The 23,622-nt window shown below is 41.2% G+C and overlaps 4 protein-coding genes across 15 annotated transcripts in view; 2 read left to right on the forward strand and 2 right to left on the reverse strand.

The window, feature by feature from the left end:
* The window catches only part of ncor1 (nuclear receptor corepressor 1), a 57,172-nt gene extending 49,612 nt beyond the window's left edge, over window positions 1-7,560 (reverse strand). For 7 of the 8 annotated variants that reach the window (XM_061752529.1, XM_061752528.1, XM_061752526.1 and 4 more), the window contains exons 1-2: window positions 7,411-7,560; window positions 923-1,110 (exon numbers count right to left, since the gene is read on the reverse strand). In XM_061752529.1, coding sequence (XP_061608513.1) covers window positions 923-1,033 — 111 coding nt within the window. In that variant the 5' untranslated portion in view covers window positions 1,034-1,110; window positions 7,411-7,560. The remainder of the gene's footprint in view (window positions 1-922; window positions 1,111-7,410) is intronic. The other variant, XM_061752524.1, reaches the window with a different exon arrangement.
* A 493-nt stretch (window positions 7,561-8,053) lies between these two features.
* On the forward strand, window positions 8,054-18,367 carry pigl (phosphatidylinositol glycan anchor biosynthesis, class L). Of its 4 annotated transcripts, none has more exons than XM_061752598.1 (7): window positions 8,054-8,337; window positions 10,254-10,353; window positions 14,023-14,113; window positions 15,017-15,084; window positions 15,737-15,768; window positions 17,449-17,582; window positions 18,019-18,367. In XM_061752598.1, exons 1-7 carry the CDS (start codon window positions 8,091-8,093, stop codon window positions 18,145-18,147), a joined length of 801 nt encoding a protein of 266 aa, XP_061608582.1. In that variant the 5' UTR covers window positions 8,054-8,090; the 3' UTR covers window positions 18,148-18,367. The 4 variants fall into 4 exon arrangements, 2 of the variants coding, with proteins under 2 accessions (XP_061608582.1, XP_061608581.1); XR_009785251.1 differs by lacking the exon at window positions 18,019-18,367 and adding an exon at window positions 17,021-17,335 and having other exon boundaries at window positions 8,065-8,337; window positions 17,449-17,588; XR_009785250.1 differs by lacking the exon at window positions 18,019-18,367 and adding an exon at window positions 17,021-17,281 and having other exon boundaries at window positions 8,065-8,337; window positions 17,449-17,587.
* cenpv (centromere protein V) lies at window positions 18,126-19,462 on the reverse strand. 2 transcript variants are annotated; one of them, XM_061752608.1, is made up of 5 exons: window positions 19,319-19,462; window positions 19,153-19,245; window positions 18,933-19,002; window positions 18,732-18,846; window positions 18,126-18,513 (listed from the first exon to the last, which is right to left on the reverse strand). In XM_061752608.1, exons 2-5 carry the CDS (start codon window positions 19,242-19,244, stop codon window positions 18,365-18,367), a joined length of 426 nt encoding a protein of 141 aa, XP_061608592.1. In that variant the 5' UTR covers window position 19,245; window positions 19,319-19,462; the 3' UTR covers window positions 18,126-18,364. The 2 variants fall into 2 exon arrangements, with proteins under 2 accessions (XP_061608592.1, XP_061608593.1); XM_061752609.1 differs by having other exon boundaries at window positions 18,933-18,954; window positions 19,319-19,459.
* Window positions 19,463-21,108: 1,646 nt separating this feature from the next.
* LOC133467564 (polyubiquitin-C-like) lies at window positions 21,109-23,263 on the forward strand. The gene is given in 2 exon segments (XM_061752583.1): window positions 21,109-21,253; window positions 21,767-23,263. A coding segment is annotated over 1 exon segment (1,374 nt). The 5' UTR covers window positions 21,109-21,253; window positions 21,767-21,777; the 3' UTR covers window positions 23,152-23,263.
* The last annotated feature ends 359 nt before the right edge of the window (window positions 23,264-23,622 follow it).

Below are 23,622 nucleotides of genomic sequence, written 5' to 3' on the forward strand. Positions count from 1 at the left end.
ACCGCATACGCTCCTTGAAGTCTCGGCACCCTTTGCGCAATGGTCATTGCACTGGACAATTGCTATATTAGTCATTCAAACTGCTCTAACTGCTCGAGGACTGCATCTTTTTGCACAATTTAAAAAAAAATCTTTAAAAAAAAATGTTAAAATTGCACCGGCATTACCAGATAACTAGCAACCCTTTATTGCTCAGTGACTGTTTTTCTCAATGTCTTTATGTCTCAAAAGTGTTCTCTGTTGTCTGTTGTCGCACTGGAGCGGCTCCAACTACCAGAGACAAATTCCTTGTGTGTTTTTTGGACATACTTGGCAAATAAAGATTATTCTGATTTTGACACATCTACTCGGAGAACCTCTAGGAATTGCAGCCCTTACAAGCGCAAAAGTACATATTTTTAACTCAAACTTGTCAGTGAATTGGAGAATAGGTTCCTGAGTAGCAGATGAAACGAAATGGTCGAGGAGATATGTTAAGAAATAATCAAGTCATACTGTTTTACTTTAATTTGAAAGAAAACTGGTCAAAACACACTATCAGCGATATAACAAAAACATTCCCAATAAGGCCATTTTTTTCCCCCCAACACAAAAAACTAAATTTCTCTGGAACCCATCATACGATTTTTTTAAATTCTTGCTGCATTGTACTCTCTGGTTAAAGTGGCCATTCCATTCTGACTCAGCATTTTGACAGACTATCATTTTGAGGAAACCTTGTCACGTTGCTTTTTAGAGGCATTATTTTTTTTTTTTCCTGAGATTTTTCAGTGGAATTACAAATTTTACAACTTCAGGGTCATTCACCGTCAAAGCCAAAATCTGTTCTGTATATACACAGATTGTGCAGGAACAAAAAAAACAACAACATTTTATTGGGTACAAAGCGCTTCTCGGTGAACCAACAGAGGCAAAGTCTAACCTGTTGGTGACGCGTGCCGCTGAATGTGTACTGGACAGAATGGGATGGGTAACGGCTCTGCTCACTGCTGAAGCTCCCCTGGTTAGGGGGGTAGCCAGAGCTACTGGACATCCTGGCTCAGTGCAAGTGGGCCGCTGCTGCTGCTTCACCAAAGGCTGAGCTACACCATGTTACAGGATACAAACCACCTGTAGCCAGATAGGAAAGGTCACATTTAGATGTTTACATGAGTATCACTTTACAAGCAAAATAATTTCCTGAGTGGGTGAAGAGTGAAAATATGGTTCAGGAAATACCAAAGTATAGAACTTAAGAAACGTGGCCTTGTGTACGCTACAGAAATAACACAAATTTTTTTTGGAAGTATTCACACATACACAAGAGGTAGGGAATAGCAGAGGAGAGCTGTTCATGTCTCCTCAATTATACTCCCAAATCATGAGATGCGTGTTTTTTTTGTTTTGTTTTTTAATGAAGGTCAATGGAGGCTTCTGAATTAGATGTGCACAAAGTACAACTATTTTCTTGTGATATTTTATGCATGCCAAGAATTTCTTCTGCAAGTTCAGGGCTAATCTTGGAACAAATGGCACATGAAAAAAATGCTAGGACTTGCTGTGCAGCTGCAGTGCACAGGAACACATACAGTACACAACAGCCTTTCGTGGGTGGAAAGAACAGGCCGTTCTAACTGAATTAACTTGATATGAGACCAGCCTAGATTGAATTTATTTTCCAGAATTGTAGGTTATGTATTTCAAGCATCAAAATATCCTTCATGGTTCACATAATCACAGATCCTCTTTAAATGGTACCTTGTCCTTTATTAAAAAAATGACCCTCCCCTTAATTTTTGTGCGTGCATCTCATAGGGTGTGTATAGATTGATTTTTCTGATCGGAAGCAGTTTTTGGGGTGTGCCCACAATGCCAGTTTCACCCCTGGTTTGGTTTGTGTTCACACGCAAATAATTCCAAGCAATGAATCATACCGAAATGCGTCACAACACAACGTGAGGTGGCTCTCTCTTCTTATTGGTCACAATAACGTAAACAGGAAGACGACCACATTTGATTAAAGTGATTGTTAAGAATTCTGCCATCTGTGGAGAATTGAGTGATTAATCGTGTCCACTGAGGCAAAAATTGTGTGCTCTACCAACCAGCGGCGGGGCAGTTGATTTAGTCTAAACTTCTTTCATTCTAAAGAACAAAATGACATCAGCTCAGGCAAGTAGAGCTACATCCACAAGCAAAATTCCACAGTGCAGCATAAAGCGGAGTACACATATACAATCAGGATGAATTTTTCCTCTCTTCCGACAAAGACAGTAAAGGTCCAATTCGTTTAAAAGAAAATCCTGTGTGATTATCCTATTGTGTGAGGTGTGTTAAGAGTGTTTTTTCTTCCTGCCTGATCTGCTTGAAAACAGGTCGCCGCAGACAATCGTAAATGTGAGACGTTCAATATTTATGATGGCAAATCCCTGTGTGTATGGTCAACACAGAGTTCAGAGGAAAAAAAAAAAAAAAAGTCAAACAGACTCAAACACAAGACAACACCCGTCCATATTAGACTTTACACCAATTTGATCGGGCTGATCGGTATCGGCCGATATTTAGCATTTTATGCTTATCGGCTTTAATGTCATAATTCGCCGATCCGCTCAATGACGTCATTGATCGGCTCCGTAAAAGACATTAACTCCGCTTCGCCGCGTGCACAGTATATTTGAAACCAAAAGCTAGTTTATTTTTAGCCCTGTCGCGTGACTTTTGACGTAGTACTGTAAATATCTGACCGCCAAAGAAGTGGTTTGGAAAAAATAAAAATAAATAAAAATACATCGGCAGTGTGGGACGACACGTAATGCCCGGATCAGACTACAAGACAAATTTGCTCTTTCACAATTTCACTGTCAGACTACTGCAATAAAATCTTGTATTCCGATACCACCGCATCCCGTTTTTTACGATCATTGGGCTTTATCTTGTCAACTCAAACGCGACCGGATACACTCGTTACCGTGGCGACGACAACAAGAGTGAATCCCTATGTCACGTGATAAAAAAATTAAGTTGCTGATTGGCCGAAGACGATATCTGTGTAGAGTTGTAATTTCTCTATTTACTCCGGGCAGTCAGGCCAACCGAAAAGTTGAAGTCAACGAAACCGCTGCAACGATTGTTAATAAATAGTGTCTTACTGTGGCACGCAGCTTCTCCGCCAACATACTGAGAGAGCCAACTTCAAAAGAAAAGCTTCATATATATATATATATATATATATATATATTACTACATTGGATAAAAATACCATTTTAAGCTTTTATTTTGAAGTTGGCCATGGAGCGTGGTGCCAGCCCTTAATGGGGTCTTAACCACACGTTCGCCCCATGGTGGCTGGCTGACTACATTGCGGGCACTGTTACAAATGGACTTTTTATTTGCAGCAGTGCCCGCATTTTAACTGTTAAAATAAATAAACAAATAAATAAACTCATCGAGAATCAGGCAACCAAAATAGCGATCACGATTAAAATTCGATTAATTGTGAAGCCCTACTCTGCACAGGAGATGAGTGTCTATGCAAAGTCACCGTCGTATTTATGACACGTGTGTACTGGCCACTTTGCATTACCGTGCGTATATTAGTGAATCAGAATTCATTCTAAAGGACAAGATTGTGCCTGGGATCTGCAATCTGTATAAACTGCGCCCCTCTTTCCCTATAAAAGGACGTCCGTCTGACCCATTTCAGCTGATGCGCAGAGGTTTAAAGTCACAAGAGATGAGGCCCCAAAACTTTAACTTTCCTAATCGTTGTCCTATTTTCAATCATCGGAAAGCTTGCTAAACACAGAAACTGACAACATATAATAATCATGTTATCTGTTTTTAATTCATTCCAAAGTTAAATTAGAGAATGTTGCACAAAACATACAAAAAAACAATTTAAGAGTAAAGAATGAACAAACATTGCATACGTTATTCGAATACATAGTAGTAAGGAATAAATATAGAAAAGGAAAGTGGCATTTGTATCTGATAAAGTTCATGAAATTAGTCTTGGAAGCGACAGAAAATAGGAGCCATAACCGTTGGAGTTACATCACAAGCTGCACACTCGTGCTGTGTGACGTTACGATATATATCGTAGTGCGATATAAAAATGTCTATCATACAATATAATCCTCTATCGTTTTGATCATTATTTTGATGTGATGGCTATTAGGTTAGCTCTGTTGCTACACTAATTTAGCATCAGAGACGGTAACACAACAACAGTCCCCCCCTCTATTACATCACCCTTGTGCCTCACTCTCCAGGCATGACTAATCGATTGATGTTAAACCCAACTATTAACCGACTGTAAAAGGTGGATTTGTAAAGTTGGAACATGACGTCCTGAAGAGACGACTGTTACTGTTACGCTGGTGACTTGTGGGATGAGTTCAATAAATGGTGTCTATGCAGCGTGCATCCGTACCACAAGAGTATGAGTTTACTTGTTTTTGTGTAACAAGAGTGACTATAGATGCCTTCACCTTAGACTACTCTAACAATGTATACGCAATGATTGGAGGTTAAAGTCACTGCAGCAATGCCACTACTTTGCGACTTCAAGATCACATTACATTTTCTTACATTTAAACTGGCAGAGATAAACTGAGCGTTCACTGACAACACAGATCACCCTGTTGGTGAAACTGACATCAGACAACTCATGGACAAAACTATTTTATACCATCTGTATTGTACAGCTAAAACCAACATTTGAGAGCTTTCACCTTGACACATTGATTATATTGCAGAATGGAGACAACGGACGACTTGATTGGGCTTCCTTTTGATGACTGATTACTGTAAAACTTTTGGAAACCAAATGGTGCCTCAACTGATCTTGTAGCAGACCTCAGATGAACCCAGAGTTGGCAATTGCACACGGTCTGCTGATGTAAGACTATTTTGCGGTGGCAAAACCTCTGAATCATCTCTGATCTGACAGGACATCACGGGAGTCAGCAAGGAAGTTGTATGATCTCTTCATTTTTCAGGCATATGTGTCATGGTTAATTTAACAGTAAAAATTCTACATTCCACAGAAATTTTTTTTACAAACACATCATAAAGAACACCCGTGGGGCAACTGAGGCTTTTAATCAGCGTCTTTAGATGATAACGTGTAAGTGAAGGATAATCTCAGATGCTTAATATTAAGGTCAATGACAGGCTTGTGCCCTGGTGACTGGCGAACAGTACAGGGTATAACTCGCATCTCACCCAAGGTCAGCTGGGATATGTTCTAGCTCAGGACAGGACAAGTGCTATAGAAAATGGATGGATGAATGAAAGGTGAGCACCACACTCTTTGGTCAAATAGTGCCAAAATTCTATCAGCGGTCTATTTGCAACAGGTCCAAACTTCATAGTCTAAACAGTATGTTGAAGTCCTTAAATGTGACACTGGTTTTATTTCATGTAGAAATACTCTGTATTCGACATGAATTGAAAAATGTGTGAATAAATGTATTACCTGCGCTATGAGTGCTGTTTTTGTTATGTTGAGATTAGCAATGCCCATCCATTTATTTTTGATACCGCTTGTCCTCATAAAAGGTCGCAGTTCAGCTGCGACCTATCCGAGCTGACTTTGGGCAAGAGGCTGGGTACACCCAATCACATTCACACCAATGAGCAATTTAGAGTATTTAATTGAACTAACATGCATGTGGGAGAAAACCCACGCAAGTACAGGCAGAACGTACAAACGACACACAGGAGGCCTGAAGCTCAAAACTGTGTGGCAGATGTGATAACCGCTAGGACCACCGTGCTGTACACACACGTATATCTCGCAACGTTTGTATTACAAAATGTTTGTTTTATTTTAACACCGCAGCAATAAGGCCAAATAAAACAAATTTAGGATATGGAATATTTCTTGAATTGCTGTAAACTTGAATTTTGTAAATGTGCACTAGTATCGGGTGCAATTTTGACACGTTCCAGTGAAAAGAAATTTTTAATCCAAAGTCAGTCATTAGTTGGAGCTATGTACTGTATGTCACCTCTCTCACCAAGGATGGGTTTGAACCCCGAAACATTTTAGAGTGTAACTTCATAGTGATATTTTGCACTTTGTATTGACTTTATGACTATTTTCTACAGTATTTTTTATTGAGATGTACTGTACGTATCTTAAGTCTTCCTTCCCACCAAGACACAGCCTGTACTTTCTGACAGGGAGATGGGATAACAATGGAAATTAGCCTTGTGACTGTAGCCTCGTAGTGCATTTACATTTTTCTAACACTACTGACATATTCATTCATTTACACTATCGGCCATTGAAAGAATAAAAACTCATCTCAATCGCAAACATATTCTTATGACATCCAGTCTAAGAGATGCATTAAAAAAAAATTCTTTACTACATATTCATACTTTTGCAGTGGTGTCACACACGTGACAGAGGCTAAGTATTGAAAACACCTCTCAATACAGTTATTGTCTTTACTACATATTCATACTTTTGCAGTGGTGTCACACACGTGACAGAGGCTAAGTATTGAAAACACCTCTCAATACAGTTATTGTCTGATCTCATTTTAATTAGATTGCACCGATGTACCTAATGAAATGGCCAACAAGAGTTTGTATGTACAGTACTGTACCAGGAAAATAGGACAAAAAAAATGTTTCAATTAGGACCTCTCAATTGCAAACGCAGCACTCGCTGACCTCTTACAATCCAGATTCTTTGCTACTCCCTAGTTCCAATGTTCTTTTTAAACATTAAAATCAACAGATTATCCCAACAACACGGACATGCTCACCGTCTAACGTTTAATCTGTTTCCCGTCCACATGATACGTTTGTTTGGTGTTCAAGGAATTGAGCTTTATGGTAAAAGGATCCCTTAATAGTCACAAATGTTCAGTAGATTAAGCAGTTTGGAAGGAGCTTCATCTAGTTATGGTCATTGGTTAGAATAATGCGTTTGCTATAGCTTCTCAGTGACGTTTTTAGCATTGCTGGTTTTGATCAGTATTCGACAATTGTAAGGCTAATCTTCAACGCAAACCCCAGCAGCAATGCTTTGCATATGAGTGACATCAACGCCGCTGAAAATGTTTATCATTCTACTTAAGGACACTCATCACACATCAGTACTTGTTGTCGCTTATTTGGGAGGGTGGCCCTACTATCGCAATAGAAACATTTCTCCAGGATCAAATGACACACGCAGCATAATAAAGAACCAAAAATCGTACGTGTCTGCAGAACTACGGGAGTAAGAGCACAATATTGAAGGTGTTGTTGTTGTTGTCGCTAGCAAGCTAACTTACGCGTATTTCACCTTTGAATTCGCGACCACGTCGCCATCTTGCAAGCAGATTTTCATCCTACACCCGAGCACTTGAATAGCATAGCCCTACGCGTGTTGCTTTGCCGAATTAAAAAAAATAAAAGATTTGCACTCACCTCATATTTAGACAGTTTACCAACGATGGGAACGGTATCTGTAGGGAGAAAAGTGTGCAGCTGTTTTATAGAAATCCGCGGATAACGGGCAGTGGACGACTGAGCAGACTAGGCTGCGCCGCATTTGTCGCTGTATGTCCTTACAGGTCAAAGTAAACGCTCCTTGTTTGGTTTGATTCACAACCATGATTACGATTATTATGCTTTCATAAAAACTACAATTATCATTTTTTAACTTTTCAATTATTGGTAGCTTCTTGTATAAACGATTGCATTTTTTTTAATGGTGGGTATTTATGTACCTGCAAGGATAAAGCCGTGTGCTGCCTAAATCGTCCCCCCCCCAAACACTGAAATGTTTTTGTAATTATTTTTACATTAATATGAAAAAAATATTGAAATATAAAATTTTGTTTTCTTATTTTAACTCCGTCAAAATATTTATCCTGACAGTTGCCTTTATTTTTCTTACAGTGTTTATATGTACGTAAGTTATCAAGCAAAAGTGGACGTGACTTGGAATATAAAAAAACTTGAATTTAATGACAATTGTCAGGGAAGAAATGTGTTTTACAAATTAATTCGACAATTTCACTTCATTTAATTGTGGAACTAATCTTACTACACTTGTCCTAACACGGTTTGTTTATGAGTACGGTAAAAATATATATATATATATAATGTTCCTGTGGTTGGTTGTGATCGTAGTTGTGGCATATGTGGTTTGTTTAAAATGCATTTATTATCGACATCGGCGATCGTTAAAACATGGAATCAGTGCTTTACCCAGTTTGGGAAGACACGGGGTGGAAATTGAATGTCTTGTTGTAACCGCGCATCCGGATGATGAATGCATGTTCTTTGGACCAGCGATCATACGCCTTATTGAATGTAATGTCAGCGTGCATGTGCTGTGTTTATCGGAAGGTACAGTAAACCCCACATTCTTGTTCCTATGAAGTCTACTTTATGATGAGTAGTCGTGCGTTTGCTTAGTTTCTATGTGGCTAGATTCCAGCTATACGATGACATACACGGTACACTGTTGCAAATAATGAAAATCAATTTGAAGCCTATTCAAACACAGCAAACCTACACGTGCAAGAGACTTAATGCTCACCCCAATCATGGATAAGAGAGTTGTGAAATCGATGGCGTACGTAAGGTAATACAGGGTGTTCTCGGTTTACAACTGCGTTCCGTTCCTACGACCCGAGTTGGTATGTAGGTCGAAACGCGTCGTAGTTGATCACTAACCTTTGCTAACGCTGTTGTAAAGTCATATAGGTGCATCTCAATAAGTTAGAATAGGGTTACTGTATCGCAGAAAAGGTCATTTATTTCAGTAGTTCAATTCAAGAAGTGAAACTCATATTACTCGGATTCATTAAATGCATAGGATTTGATTTTATTTATATATAAATTTTTTGGGGGATGAGGCAATTCATGCTAATTTCTACATCCAAAATCATTAAGATTGTTTCCTATGTAATATTGTAATTTTGTGAGGTGTGAAACTTTGGGTTTTCGTTTGATGTAAGATATGATATATTATCATAAAAGAATAAAATTGGGAGATATTTCTCTCTGTTAAGGGAATATATATTGTGTTGGAAAATGTATAGATTTACAGATTTGCCAAAACAATATATTAGTTTCACTTTTTGAATGTAACTGGAAGCCATACTGTAGATACAAACAAATTGAACTCAATATGGCAGTAATTTAGCGTGCCTTTCTATGCTGTGTTGATTGTACACCCTTCTTAATGTTGAAATGTCATCATTTCAATGAATATTTGTATGAAAGATACTTGCATGCAAAAAGGATGAATTAAAACGTGTAACCTGTATCGGGTAACTTAATTAGACCTTCTTTTCAATGTACATGTCCGCCTGTTTAGTGTTTCAGTAATTTGTGCACGACTCGCTGTTCTTTAACAAGGAGCTGAACTGCAAATTTTACAACAGGTGTTTGATCCATGAATCAGCCGATTAATTTACAAGTATGTGCCTTTCTGTGACTCTTCCAGTGCCTTTGTATCTCTGTTGCAACCATCTGATGACACTCTGTGACACTCTAAGCTAAGTGGTTACTTCCGTTTGAGAACATCCTGTTTCAAGCCTTGCAAACTCGTGATCAATTGTTAGATGTTGGCTTGGTTTAATGATGTCAAAATGTGAACAACATGACGAAGAGCACTGTGTAACTACCAAATACCGTATAGCTGAACGGGGAAATGTTTTGGTCCATTTATGTATCAACCATCCATCCAGCCATCCATTTTCTGTATCGCTTTGTCCTCACTGGGGTTGCGGGCGTGCCGGAGGCTATCCCAGCTATCTTCGGGCGAGAGGCGGGGTACACCCTGAACCGGTCGCCAGCCAATCGCAGATGTATCAAACAGCTGTTGTGAATTTTGCGGTTGCACGCCTTGTTACGGAACATCCAGTTGTGAAAAAAGTACTGAAATGTCGACCAGTGCATTTTAGATTCAACTGAGATTTAATCTGAAAGCCAAACAAACGTCCCTAACTTGTTTGCATTGTGTATTTCTATAGAAATGATTTCATGACATCATAGTTGAATTTAAATTAGAGCAAGATGCGCGGAGACTGCAACATTGCCAAACTCAAGCTTAGTCTATGCTATAACTCAATTAATGAATCGGTCTGTGTATTGGGGCTAATTCCCAAATGACTTTATTTGTTTGGCATTTTGGATTAGACGAGTTTGAGGAAGGCAACATTTAATACAAACATCTACAATGCCTTATATTTCATTATATTTGACTAACATTTCGATACACTTGCAGCCTTATGTGTACACTGATTTGATTCCAGGGAACTACTACAATGAAGGTGCTCAGCGCAAGCAAGAACTTTTCAACAGCTGTGCTAAATTGGGGATACCATCCTCCAGAATTGCCATACTAGACCACAAGTAAGCAGCGGCGCACACATTATACATAGATGTGGAAGAAGTAGAACGATAAATTTGCTCATTGAAAGTGCATACCATTAAATAGTCCATTTGTTAGATCATATTTCACATGTGAAACGGGAAAAATGCCATTGTGCATCAGTTCTCACAATTGCATATTAGATTTGTCGTAATCTCCTTAATCACGACCACATGCTTGATGTTGTGTGAAGAGAATGTGATATTTCTCGTAGACCACCGCTTCCATTGGAAATGTTTTCCAAAGCACCTCCAGGCTGCTGCTGCTGCCTACATATGAATCTGTATGGATTTGTCTGTGCGTGTGTGCGACTGCATCTGAACTTTGATCTCCGAGCCGTATGCGCTTGGATTGCAGCCCGTTTGTGTGTTTTGGTGTTTGAGCAGACATTTAATCAGCACTTTGCAAGCTCCAACTTTTGACTTGACTCTCTCTCTCGCTGCTGTTCCAACCCTTGCAACCCCCACATTCCCAGCTCATGTCGGCTACATTTTGGCAAAGCTCCGAAGCGCTGCTAATGTAGGTCATGCCTCAGTATTTGACTTAGTGGGTATGTGAGTGCCGCTCACTTGGAGAGTGTCTTGGTGTGCATGTTATGTGGCCAGCCACACTTTGGCTTTGCTCTTAACCATCTCTGGCCATGTCTTGAACTTCCACTGAGCACAAAAGAACGTAGTGTAAAAATCCAGAGGCTACATTATTGTTTGGTCTGCCAATAAACTAATGTGGAAATTTGATGGATTAGACATGGTGATCAGATGATCCTAGCAGAAGCATTCAGAACTTTGTCCACAAGAATTTCCTTCAGGTTCCATGGAGGCTAGTTATTTGTATTAATTCTTACATTGGATTGGATTTATTTGCTGCAGGTTTCAGTAGTGCAAAAATTCCAGATAAGATTGCAGCCAGCTTCTTGTAATAACATCTTCGATGGATCCCAGCTGCCAACAAAGCAACCCTTGATGAATTTACCAAGAAGATTGATTACTTGCTAGAAGATTGACTTGTAATATTAATGTACCCTCTCAATGGGCAGTCCTGATGGAAATACCTGTATAATGTATTATTAGTATAACTGTCCAAATTCATGTTGATGTGTGACAGTATTTGCTTTGCAGTATAACCTTCAATTAAATCAACTTTATTTCAGCTTTTAGCTGCATTTCTATCTTTGCCACTATTTCAGTATAGTTGAATAGACAGATTCTAATCCTGCGAGGAAGTACTGTGTAGCTACAGTATTCTCTCGCTTTCACGTTCTCACTCTGGGAAGTGGAAGAAGACAATGTCCGATGACATGTCAATCCACTTTGAAAATGGGATTTTCCCATTATTGCTCGTGAATAGGACAGCTGTGTTGACAGAATCTGGGGCCCCGGCCTCTGCATTTTGGAGCCATTGTGATCAAGCTCAATCGGAACACGTTGTGCTGCCTCTCCGCTAGCGCTGGCTTGACCTCGGTCTGCTCCCAGCAATTGATTCGAACTGCTCACTGCACCCATCTAACAGTGTCGTCTTTTATCAGGCTGAACCAAGTCTTCCCTCACCGTTTCTCACTCATCTCCAGTTGCTGACTTCTGCCTATGTTTTTACTCATACCATATAGTTGACAAACATTTACATTCGCAAATAACTGCAGCCTGCAACCAATCCCAACCAACTAATTTGCAGGGCAATATTTGAAATATACATGACACTATTCACTAAAAGTCCAGGCTATTCGGCTTACGGGTGCAATTTCAGGATGAAGCTAAAATGCACGATAGTCTTTACAGGTCAACTGTATATTAAGCGCTTCAGGTGGAAAGGTCGGATGGCAAAACAGTCTCCGCTGTTGATATGTTAGCTACACCTGACTGAAAAATAACCTATATTGTTTAAGGTGTGATACCCTGTGGTTGTGTAATAGGTATATTCGGTCGTTCCACCCTTTACAGGGCCCTTTATATGTTCGGTACTTTTGGGGGTCAAAATGGCATCAAAGGTTTTTGACTTCTCAGTGACGACAAGCTCCTCCAGCCAACAGTGCGGTGTGCCACTATGTTCGACCTCTACTCAGTTTCCCATGTTGTCGCTATATGTTGACATGCCGGCTGGAGGTTAACGTGCCACCTTACACAGAACGTGGAAGTGCTGCTGTGTGCATAGAGTCCATTGATCAACAGTACTCCGCTTCAAACAGGATGTTCATAGAGGGAACTGGCCACTGAGTTTAGACTGTCGCAGAGTGTCGTCAGCAGGTTGCAACAGTGATACAGAGAGACGGGAAATGCCACAGAAAGGCATGGACGAGGGCATCCTTGGAAATGTTTTGGTCGATTCCTGGATCGAACGGCTGTTGTGACTGTTGTAGCTCAGCTCCTTGTTAGAGAACAGCAAAATGTGCTGAAACATTTCAACAGTTGGATGCGCGTGCAAAAGTTCAGAGAAGGTCGAATTAAGTTCACGTCAAGGTTATAGTGAATTTTAGCTTTGTCCTGAAATTTCATGCAAAATTCTAATATCTCCAACTTTTTTTTGTGAGTCGTGTATATCATGCAATCCATTGCTGTAGCCTACACTGTGACTGTGCGCACGGTAGTTTAACTTTGCTACAGGCCAATCGTCCATGTGATCAGACTAAACAAGCCCTGTTTGGCACACACACACACACGCACACACACAGAATCCCTTCACTGGGCTAAAGTTCAGCAACTCCACACAAACGCCTGCAAGCAATTAGACATCCACATATAAAGCTACAAGTGGTAGATGGGTAGGTTATTTTAGGACATTTTTCTGTGTTGCCATAGTGACGCCAACACTCGGTCTGCTTGAGGAAAGGTCAGGTGTCTTGTGTCTTTTGTTAATGTCCAACGTCCCTCTCACCCTGACGCGAAATGTCTCAAATAACAGCTGAATTAATGCAGTCGTGATGAAGACAGAACCGGTATATGAGGCATAAGAAGCTTACTAGCAAATAATCACTTGCCAGTTTTCGGAGAACTGGGTGGAGGAGTGTAGCCGAGTCCGGGAAAGAAACTATCAAATGTTGAGCTCCATTCATTGAAGAGTGAAAAGCAGCTATTGCTTATGGCTGAAGCCAATGCCTCATAGGCTCCCAATTGAAATGACTTGTTAATTCGAAGCAGAATCCACTTGCTTGTTCTGGTTACATAGCTACAACACATGATGTGATGTTAGGGCGGTACACAGTAGTGGAGTCCCATGATGACGGACCTATCTGTGAACCGCAGCCCCTCCTCCCTCCGACACGGCGACCCCTGTACACAAAGCCTGACCCTCACTGGCAGCCAATAGATTTGTGCCCTAATCCATCACTCTCATCTACTTGCTCAACTGTCCTGACTCATTGTTTGCGACAAAAGAAAGGGAAATGAGAGTAGACATGGCCCCCCACCCTTCTTTATGCATATCTAAGGGAACAATATCGACCGCATTATGTGACATCAATAGCAATTTGGGAGGTTTCATGGTGTTCTCCACCCCTAATATCCCAACTTTCCAACAATTTCTCACCCTTGTTGCAATTAATATACACTTTGTAACTCCTGTGAGGTTACAATCCAGACGTGGTGCGTGTCAGTAAAATCCTGATGTAATATCGCTGCAACCAAGTGAAGCCAGAATGCTTTTGTTTTGCCTTCCAGGAAACTTCCAGACGATCCCAAAGCAGAATGGAAGGTCTCCCTAGTCGCCTCGATAATTGCAAAGCACTTGAGAGCTGGCGCTTTCAACATGGTATGCACAACTCAAGTCCGGGCTTTCCTTTGATTTCCTTTGTGATAACTCACACGTTCCATTCTGCCAAAGCAACCTACATATTATTTGCTTAAGTATATGTTTTGGAACCACAGCGTTCTTGCGCTTCTTTCCTGTTTTACTGTGGTTTCTAGAAAACTCTTGCAAGCTACCTATTATTCCTGCTCAAGCGTGACTATATTTGGAGCCTCCCTAAAATACACGGGGAGCGTTTTGTTCAATTTGTGTGTTTACAGACAGATTCATATCAACCCTGGTGCAGTTCTGTGGGATTAGCTAATGGTCATATAGAAAATCAAAGAATCGTTATCAAGACGATCTCAACAAGAGGTCAAAGTAGTGAAAACTTCAACGAATACGGTGCAGCAACACAAAAATGTAGTTAATTACTGAAGGACAATCATAAGTGAATGAGTGAATTCACAGTGGGTTACATGCTGCTGTTGTTGGGGGTGGGGGTAGGGGTGGTCATCAAAAAGGACAAGAAGACGTGCCAATCTCCTCCCATCCTGTTAAGCCAGCAGGGGGGAAAAAAGGCTCGTGTGCAGTCTCGGTTGGAGGAATGTATCAGTCATGTCCTATTGTCCGAAATGACATATGAGACAATGAGCAAGTATATAGAATGGCCTTTTGGCGTTGCGCGCACCGGTACACGAGCCGCAACGTTAAACAAAATGTTTTCTGTAGGTAAGCCCCTCAAAACAAAAAACTGCAACCTTACTGTAGCAAATCAACACAAGTGGAAAGTATAGCCCCAAGTAACACAGAAAGCCGTCAACTAACCTGAAAAAGGGTTGTACCTCAAGGTTCGCCCTCATGCACCCTCGGACACCTGGATTCTCTTCTTGCGCCCGCAGAGTGACACATTTTTTGTTGTTTTAGGTACTGACCTTCGATGGAAGAGGAGTGAGTGGCCATAGCAATCACGTAACAATTTATAAAGCTGTCAGGTAGGCTCAATTTCAAGGCTTTGGTGTTTTTAATCTACCAACATTCCGCCCTGTTAATATTTAAACACCATCTTATCTTGGACAACATGGAAAAATAAAGGCACATGAAAACATTCATTTTGCCAAAAACATTCCCCCACAAAGACACACACACAGACGCACATTTTCACCATATTTTTCCAGACTGCCGCGTTTGTTACATGGCAAACAGGATCCAAAAAAGCAGTCTGCTGTGCTTTCAGCAATAGCAGCAATAAAACAGCAAAGCAGTGAAGTGAGAGTGCAGCTCCGGTTTGGGAAGTCTTACTAAACAAGCTTTTCTCCTGGCATAAATGTACGTTTTTTTAATCTTCAAACTAGATCGGTCGGCCATGCTTGGTCACAAAGCTTTCACTTAATTTATGGCTTTCCGTCCAACTGCAGACCTCCTCTATTATTCTTCACAATACAGCTCGCACTGCACTGCACAGCCTAATTTTTCGGACATTGAATGATTTTGTGTTCCAATCAGAGAAAGCGAATCTCTCGTCACGCATGCTGGCCAATGTACGCTGCTCATTTCTGACCACATTGTCAAACACTAGCCGCACGCTTTTGATCATGTTTGCCTCGTGGATCATTTCAACAACTTGTTCTTTTTCTCCATCGACAGACACCTCGCTTCTACTGACCAACTACCCAACGGTAAATTGGATACCTTTCCATTATTTTTCCACTTTTGTCTACAAGGGGTCTTTGCTGACTACACATCCATCTCACATGTAAAAACACTCTTCATACCAGTTTCTTCCATCCATCCATTTTCTGAGCCGCTTCTCCTCGCCTATCCCAGCTATCATCGGGCAGGAGGCGGGGCACACCCTGAACTGGTTGCCAGCCAATCGCAGAGCACATGCAAACCAACCATTCGCACTCACATTCACACCTACGGGCAATTTAGAGTTGTCAATTAACCTACCACGCATGTTTTTGGGATGTGGGAGGAAAGCCACGCAGGCACGGGGAGAACATGCAAAGTCCACCCAGGCGGGCGCGGGGATTGAACCCGGGTCCTCAGAACTGTGAGGCTGACGCTCTAACCAGTCGTCCACCGTGCCTGCTACCAGTTTCTTTTTAACTTGAAAAGTGTCTTCAAAAGTAAGTTCCTAATGTACCTCCAGCATTAAGACCCTGAAATAATGTAGATTTGGAGCAAGATACATTTTGGTTGTTAATGTATAGCGCCCTCTTGTGCACACTACAGTTGCAAGGCGTCATTAAACGTTACCGGCTGGCATGGCATTTTTATTTGTAATGTGCTCTACTCTATAACACATTTCATTCACAAGGTGCCTTACACCAGAGGTTCTCAATATTTTGGTACCCTTACAAGGCCGAAGATTTTCCAAGGAAAATTCAAAATTTTCCTCATCATCCTAACGCCAATGAAACATAACTGAAATTTGCATAAATGCCATGGTAATGCTTTGTTTGTGAACATTTCAACCTAAATATTCATGAGCTGTTTCGTAGAAAGGAATTTAAGCAAATTCCGTCTAATTTAATTCAACGTTGCTAGCTGCACACGGTCAGCTAACGAAAACAGGCAGTGTTGCCAACTTTGTGATTTGGATGCTATATTTTGCATCTACAGACTATTTTTCAAAAACATTGGCAATCGACTACACAAAGATTACAGTAGGAGATTAGAAATGAAAAATAATCACCAAAATAGAAAATAAATAATGGACAGTTTCACCAATGCATTTGGCATTGATTGTTTGTCTATGTATCTCTTAGACCACATGCTCAGTTAATTCTTATTCATTGCATTACTGTTTTGTTTTACAGTCATCACTTCGAGCAAATAATTGATTCGCACGTGTTACTCTAAACATGTGCCAGGAATTGAAATGAAAAGATCTATTTCTAATGTGCTTTACGTCCATTTTGTCAGATAACTGGAGCCTATCCCGGCTGGGCAAGGGCGGGGTACACCCTGGAGTAATCGTCAGGCGATCGCAGGGCACATACAGTACAGGCAAGCAACCGTTCACACTCACATAGCTCGAGGGAGGATTTTGAGTCTTCAATTAACCTAACATGCGTGCTTTTGCAATGCGGGAGGAAGCTGGACTATCCAAATAAAGCAATACAATACAGAGCAAGAGAGCAAAGGAAGGCACGAACAGAGATTCCAACCTTGAACCTCAGAACGGTGAGGCAGACATGCTTACCACTCCGACACCGTGCTGCCCTGTATATTCCTAATGTAAGGTCATTTGTTCAATGTAAATAACACGGAGGGAACTAGGGAATCGTGTTAAAAGATTGAGAGCTAGTAAGGGCAACACTAACAAAAAACTCTCTCTTCCTGTTCCCCAGACTGCCGTTTGTTCTCCTTGGTGACTGTTGGTCTGCTCAGGAAATATGTTTCCTTCTTCGAACTTCCTCTCAGCTGGCTGCTTCCCTCCTCACTCTGCTGCATCGTCGGCGCAAAGGGCTACAGGCAGTGCAAAGTAAGCCTTGAACATACAGGTACAGCTCAATAAATTGGAACATGGGAGAAAAATGCATTCATTTAAGTACTTCCACGTTATAGAGATTCAGTAACCCTTGGGGAAAATACTTTTCAGAGGGCAAATTCCGCCAAATTTCCACATTCAAAACAAATCATTTTGATTGTTTCTTGTTCGTTACATAATATTCTATAGTTTCTAGAGATGGTGAATTTGGGCTTTTTGTTTGCGTTCAACTATAATCATCAAAATTGTACGTATCTTTTAAAAAAAACCACTGTGTGTAGTACACTTTTTTGAATTGAACTACCTAACTAATTTATTAAGCTTTGAAACTATTCTAATTTATTGAGAGAAATCCATAAGTTTGACTGCTATTAGCTGTTAGGATGATTTCAGGTTGTATTCTAATCTCTAAAGTTTCCTTTTTTTTCAGGCTGCCATGCTTTGTCATCACACTCAACTTGTTTGGTTTCGGTATCTGTACATCACCTTCTCGCGCTACATGTTTGTCAACACATTCCAGATGATTCCACAAGGACCAAAGGTTAATCAAATATATTAGGTGACCAAAATATGACACAGCTCTTTATGAATAGAATAAGATGTTAATTAATACAAATGGGATTCATAATTAGGTCACCGGTGTAATACAATCAGTGACCTAAATATACTTGCTCCCCCCAATAAAATAACTTTGTTCAGTCATTATTGTTTCCAAAAAAAGGCATTCTGTACCATTTTTCTGGCATACTGCTGATTAAAAACAACTGACAGTAAAATTATTTGGTCTCTTGAATGTCTTTCTTGTGTTTTGACATGTCTTTGATGGTCTTGTGTGCTTCCATGCTTTCTTCCCATTTGTCCCCCAAAAATGTCTCTTCTGTGACACTTTGCACAGTGCCTGGATCCAGACAGTGTGGAGCGATGCCTGCGAAAAAAAGATTCGTGACAAATTGGAACCAAAAGGCTTTTTGTCCTATATTTTATAAACAGGCAATCACATGGTTGATTTTAGTTTTTGGAGTGGAAAACTTCTGTTGGTCTACAATAAACTCACAGCATGATCAGTTTGGTGTTTACAGTATAAACAAAATACTGCATGTTTACATCACACGGAAGTGGTGTGTAAGCAGTTGTCCGTCGTACCATATCCGTCAGGGTTAGAGCGTGGTGTGTAGAAACTCTGAACTCCACACTTTTTACAGAAGGTGTGCTTTGCTGCGTGAGTGTTAAATGTATACGTGGTCAGATGATCCTCACCCTAGAGCGGGAGAAGGAGGAAGGGAGGAGTTGAAAACATGACTCCTCTTATATTTCTTGGAGGTTTTTGGAAATAGGGATCCCTACCTGCACAAGTATGAAGTTGGATCTGGGGACAATGAAATGATGGTTTTGTTTCTTAGTACAAATACTACAGCTGGAAATGACAAAGAATTCAGAAATAATAATGGCACTATAAGTTTATATGATAGCCGCTGAATCACATGGGAGCATTTTTTTTTTTAATTGTCATTGTAACACTAATGTTATTGTGTACTCATAAAATACAAAAATCAAATATTCATACTTGCAATGAAAAACATGGAGGTGTGGAGAGCTCCACACGTCAAACCTAACAGCTCCACAGTGGCAGCCACCGGAGTGTTTCACAAGGTCCATTCTGAAACAACAGGAAACAAGTCACAACGAAGTCAGCAGTTGCATGGGAAATGTGATTGTATTTAGTAGGTCACCTCAGAAAGCAGCCAAACTGGACCGGCTCGTACGTCGCGAAACGTGTGCACTCAGAGGCCCCAGCTGAAACGCGTCAAAGGTCATTTACATAAGTAAGCTGACTCATTCACAGCAACTGATTCCTCTCAGCGCCATTCAAATGTGATCACCTCAAACATCTCTGTCGTTCAGAGCCCTGAATACATTCTTTTCACGTGACGCACCAGTGCAAGGGATCGGCCTTTTTCCTGGAACACTTTTGAGGCCCGCTGTAATTATTTCCAAGCGAAGGGAAGGGCAAAGTACAGCAGACTTGCACAAACAAGTTCCTCCAGGGTTGAACTAGTTCAGCCTGACACACAGCTCTGTGCTGGGTGTCATATCACGTGCTGCTACATGATATGTTGTGACCCAAATACACGAATACGAGCTGTATCCTATCATATCATCAGCCACAAATAGAAAGTCACGAGGCCACAAACCCATATCATATAAGTATTTGCTTTTAGTCGATTACTTTATATGACAAAAAGAAGGGTGTCAAAACAAAAGTAGGAGTCCATACTTTTATTGTCGAGGTTTTCCTGTACACACACGAGAGAGACACTTGTATGGTGTCCATGGTGTCAATTATAATGTCCTTTTCATCCATCCATTTTCTAAAGTGCTTGTGCGTGAGCTGGAGTCTATCCCAGCTGACTTTGGGTGAGAGGGAGCCAGCCAGTCACGACACAAACGTGTACAGACAAACAGGCATTTATACTATGATACCTATGGACACTTCGAGTCTTCAATGAACCTCACATGCATGTTTTTGGAACGTGGAGGATGCCAGAGTAATAGTACAAATACTTTTAAGTAGATGTTTCAGGTATCTGTATTTTACTTGAGGCGGCCTAGTTCTTTTTCTGATGTCTTTCTACTTTTACGCACTACATTTTAAAACAACAGTAGCAACAGATTCAGAGAAGATAGTTATTCTCCATACATGGCCTTATTTAAGTAGTTAATGAAAGTGCAGCGGGGTGCAGTTTTCTTTTTCATCGTGCCAAATTATCAAAACGGGTATTGTACATAATCGACAGTACAAATTCATTTTTACTGTAATTGTAACCAGTTGAATCAGTAGGTCTATATTTACCGGTCTTTTACTTAAAACCCGACTGTGAGTAGCCTAGCTGTTGCCATCTGCTTAATGTACACAGTGGTGTTTCATAGGGAGCCATGCTAATATGAAATTGAGTCGAAGTGGGGCTAAGTGTACTGGTAGCATGTGTTTACCAGACACATTTAAGTGCGATCAAATTCATCCCCATCGGCATTCGGGCCTTTCACCTCACTGCCATTTAAAGTCCTTTACACTTGAACGTTTCAACCAAGTCTACCTGCAAAAAGAAAATAGTACAGTACTGCGTCAATGCGAGAGAAAACAAGTCAATGAAGAGCACTGTATAATGTTTGAAAAAGTCTGACGTGGTCTTGTTTATTGTTCTTACTTGACGATAGTCGTCGACATTGAGTTACAGTATTACTGCTCAGCAACCAATGGCAAGTCAAACAAACAATCATTCCATCCAATCAAAACGAGAAGATTCGAGTTGCCTGAGGTCCTTCTAGAAAATTATCGCAAGAAGGACCTTAGTACCACTTGGTATTATTCCGCGGGGCCACCCAAGTTCAAAAATAGCGTTTTCGAATTACTGTGTTATTGATAATTGATTGCATATATTCTTAAAATGCTCTTAAAGTATAACCAGTGTCAATGAAATAAACGCTACAGGTTGAAATGCTGTGACCGGGGAAGGAGGGAACTATTTAGTGCGGATGGATATTGTTTATGACGTGGCAGCCTCTCATATATAAAGCCGTTTGCCATCGCAGCATATGAAAACGTCCGCAGACTTGCAAGACGATACGAGCGACAGATAAGTCTTCAATACAGTCACTTCTTCCACGTAAGTAGCTCATTATGGTCGAGCGCTCGAGTCAACTGTCTGCCGTGAATTGTGTCGGGTTTTATTTATTTATATATATCCATTGTAAGTACTACTGCCTGTAGTGGTGACTCATTTTAAAAATAGTTTCACGATACTGTGGTGTACTCTTTGGTTTAATGAACTATTTTATTAGCGTTATAATTCAGCGTCGTTAATTTGTTTTGGGGAAATGTTTGCTGTTGGCGCTAGCAATGACTCGCCATTTTTAGTGGCAGCGTCCATTATGAGCGACTACATAAGGGAGTCAACGAGCTCTCAAAATGGCGTTGTCGACTGGAACGTAATGGCTGATTGTTTCATCAACTCAATAACCATACAATTGGCTGTTCTTAAAAGTAATTGACGCTAGCTGCATTTTTGTGTAACATTTATTTAGAAATGTTTAATTTTCATGGTTAATGCAGTCACATTTTCCTGGTACTTTTCTGGCTGTGATTTTAACTTCTCACCCCCCCCTCCCAACCATTTTAGGTATAATAAACATGCAGATCTTTGTAAAGACCCTCACTGGCAAGACCATCACCCTCGAGGTTGAGCCCAGTGACACCATTGAGAATGTCAAGGCCAAAATCCAGGACAAGGAAGGCATTCCCCCTGACCAGCAGAGGTTGATCTTCGCTGGCAAACAGCTGGAAGATGGCCGCACCCTCTCAGACTACAACATTCAAAAGGAGTCCACCCTCCATCTTGTCCTGCGTCTGCGAGGTGGCATGCAGATCTTCGTGAAGACCCTCACTGGCAAGACCATCACCCTTGAGGTTGAGCCCAGTGACACCATTGAGAATGTCAAGGCCAAAATCCAGGACAAGGAAGGCATTCCCCCTGACCAGCAGAGGTTGATCTTCGCTGGCAAACAGCTGGAAGATGGCCGCACCCTCTCAGACTATAACATTCAAAAAGAGTCCACCCTCCATCTTGTCCTGCGTCTGCGAGGTGGCATGCAGATCTTCGTGAAGACCCTCACTGGCAAGACCATCACCCTTGAGGTTGAGCCCAGTGACACCATTGAGAATGTCAAGGCCAAAATCCAGGACAAGGAAGGCATTCCCCCTGACCAGCAGAGGTTGATCTTCGCTGGCAAACAGCTGGAAGATGGCCGCACCCTCTCAGACTACAACATTCAAAAGGAGTCCACCCTCCATCTTGTCCTGCGTCTGCGAGGTGGCATGCAGATCTTCGTGAAGACCCTCACTGGCAAGACCATCACCCTCGAGGTTGAGCCCAGTGACACCATTGAGAATGTCAAGGCCAAAATCCAGGACAAGGAAGGCATTCCCCCTGACCAGCAGAGGTTGATCTTTGCTGGCAAACAGCTGGAAGATGGCCGCACCCTCTCAGACTATAACATTCAAAAAGAGTCCACCCTCCATCTTGTCCTGCGTCTGCGAGGTGGCATGCAGATCTTTGTCAAAACCTTGACTGGCAAGACCATCACCCTTGAGGTTGAGCCCAGTGACACCATTGAGAATGTCAAGGCCAAAATCCAGGACAAGGAAGGCATTCCCCCTGACCAGCAGAGGTTGATCTTCGCTGGCAAACAGCTGGAAGATGGTCGCACGCCTGTCTGACTATAACATCAGAAAGAGTCCACCCTCCATCTTGTCCTGCGTCTGCGAGGTGGCATGCAGATCTTCGTAAAGACCCTCACTGGCAAGACCATCACCCTCGAGGTCGAGCCCAGTGACACCATTGAGAATGTCAAGGCCAAAATCCAGGACAAGGAAGGCATTCCCCCTGACCAGCAGAGGTTGATCTTCGCTGGCAAACAACTGGAAGATGGCCGCACGCTCTCAGACTACAACATTCAGAAAGAGTCCACCCTCCATCTTGTTCTGCGTCTGAGGGGTGGCCAGTAATCAATCACAATTCCAAGTTCTGAATCTTAAAGTTCAATATAGTTGTTAAACTCAAATGCATTTGCCATGACCAAATGTTCAGTGCACATGGTTGAATAAATGATTAAACCTATCATTCTGGTGTTTTTTGTTTTCCTGCCCCCATTTTAAGAACTTGTGAGAAAATGGTTATGTCAAACAAGTAGTCTTAAGTTCCCTCCATTTAAGTTACACAGAACTTTGGCACTTATGCATTTGCCATAGGTCAGTTTTTGTCACAGGCCACATCCTTATTACGGCTTCCCACGCAGGGCAATTGTGATTGTGAACCCTTATACAAGTATGTGCCAAAACATTTGAATATTGAGGGGAAAGTCAATTTGTTTCAAAAAGTGAAAAGTATATTTGTTCACCATACACTAAGGGAAATATTTCAAGCCTTTTTCAATTTTTGACAAAGACAAACAACCCAAAGGTTAAGGGATTGTATTT

Source organism: Phyllopteryx taeniolatus, chromosome 17, assembly GCF_024500385.1.
Source record: "Phyllopteryx taeniolatus isolate TA_2022b chromosome 17, UOR_Ptae_1.2, whole genome shotgun sequence".
Lineage (NCBI taxonomy): Eukaryota > Metazoa > Chordata > Actinopteri > Syngnathiformes > Syngnathidae > Phyllopteryx > Phyllopteryx taeniolatus.

What these genes read in the sequence shown, in the direction of transcription:
- cenpv (XM_061752608.1), bottom strand. Translation starts at nt 19,244, where the DNA reads ATGGACCTTGTGAAACACTCCGGTGGCTGCCACTGTGGAGCTGTTAGG. An exon ending in CTCCATGTTTTTCATTGCAA is followed by an intron (nt 19,003 to 19,152) that starts GTATGAATATTT and finishes TGTCATTTCCAG; the next exon opens with CTGTAGTATTTGTACTAAGA. An exon ending in CTCTAACCCTGACGGATATG is followed by an intron (nt 18,514 to 18,731) that starts GTACGACGGACA and finishes TTTTTTTCGCAG; the next exon opens with GCATCGCTCCACACTGTCTG.
- pigl (XM_061752597.1), top strand. Translation starts at nt 8,091, where the DNA reads ATGTTCCTGTGGTTGGTTGTGATCGTAGTTGTGGCATATGTGGTTTGT. An exon ending in GAGCTGGCGCTTTCAACATG is followed by an intron (nt 14,114 to 15,016) that starts GTATGCACAACT and finishes TTGTTGTTTTAG; the next exon opens with GTACTGACCTTCGATGGAAG. An exon ending in ACAATTTATAAAGCTGTCAG is followed by an intron (nt 15,085 to 15,736) that starts GTAGGCTCAATT and finishes CTCCATCGACAG; the next exon opens with ACACCTCGCTTCTACTGACC.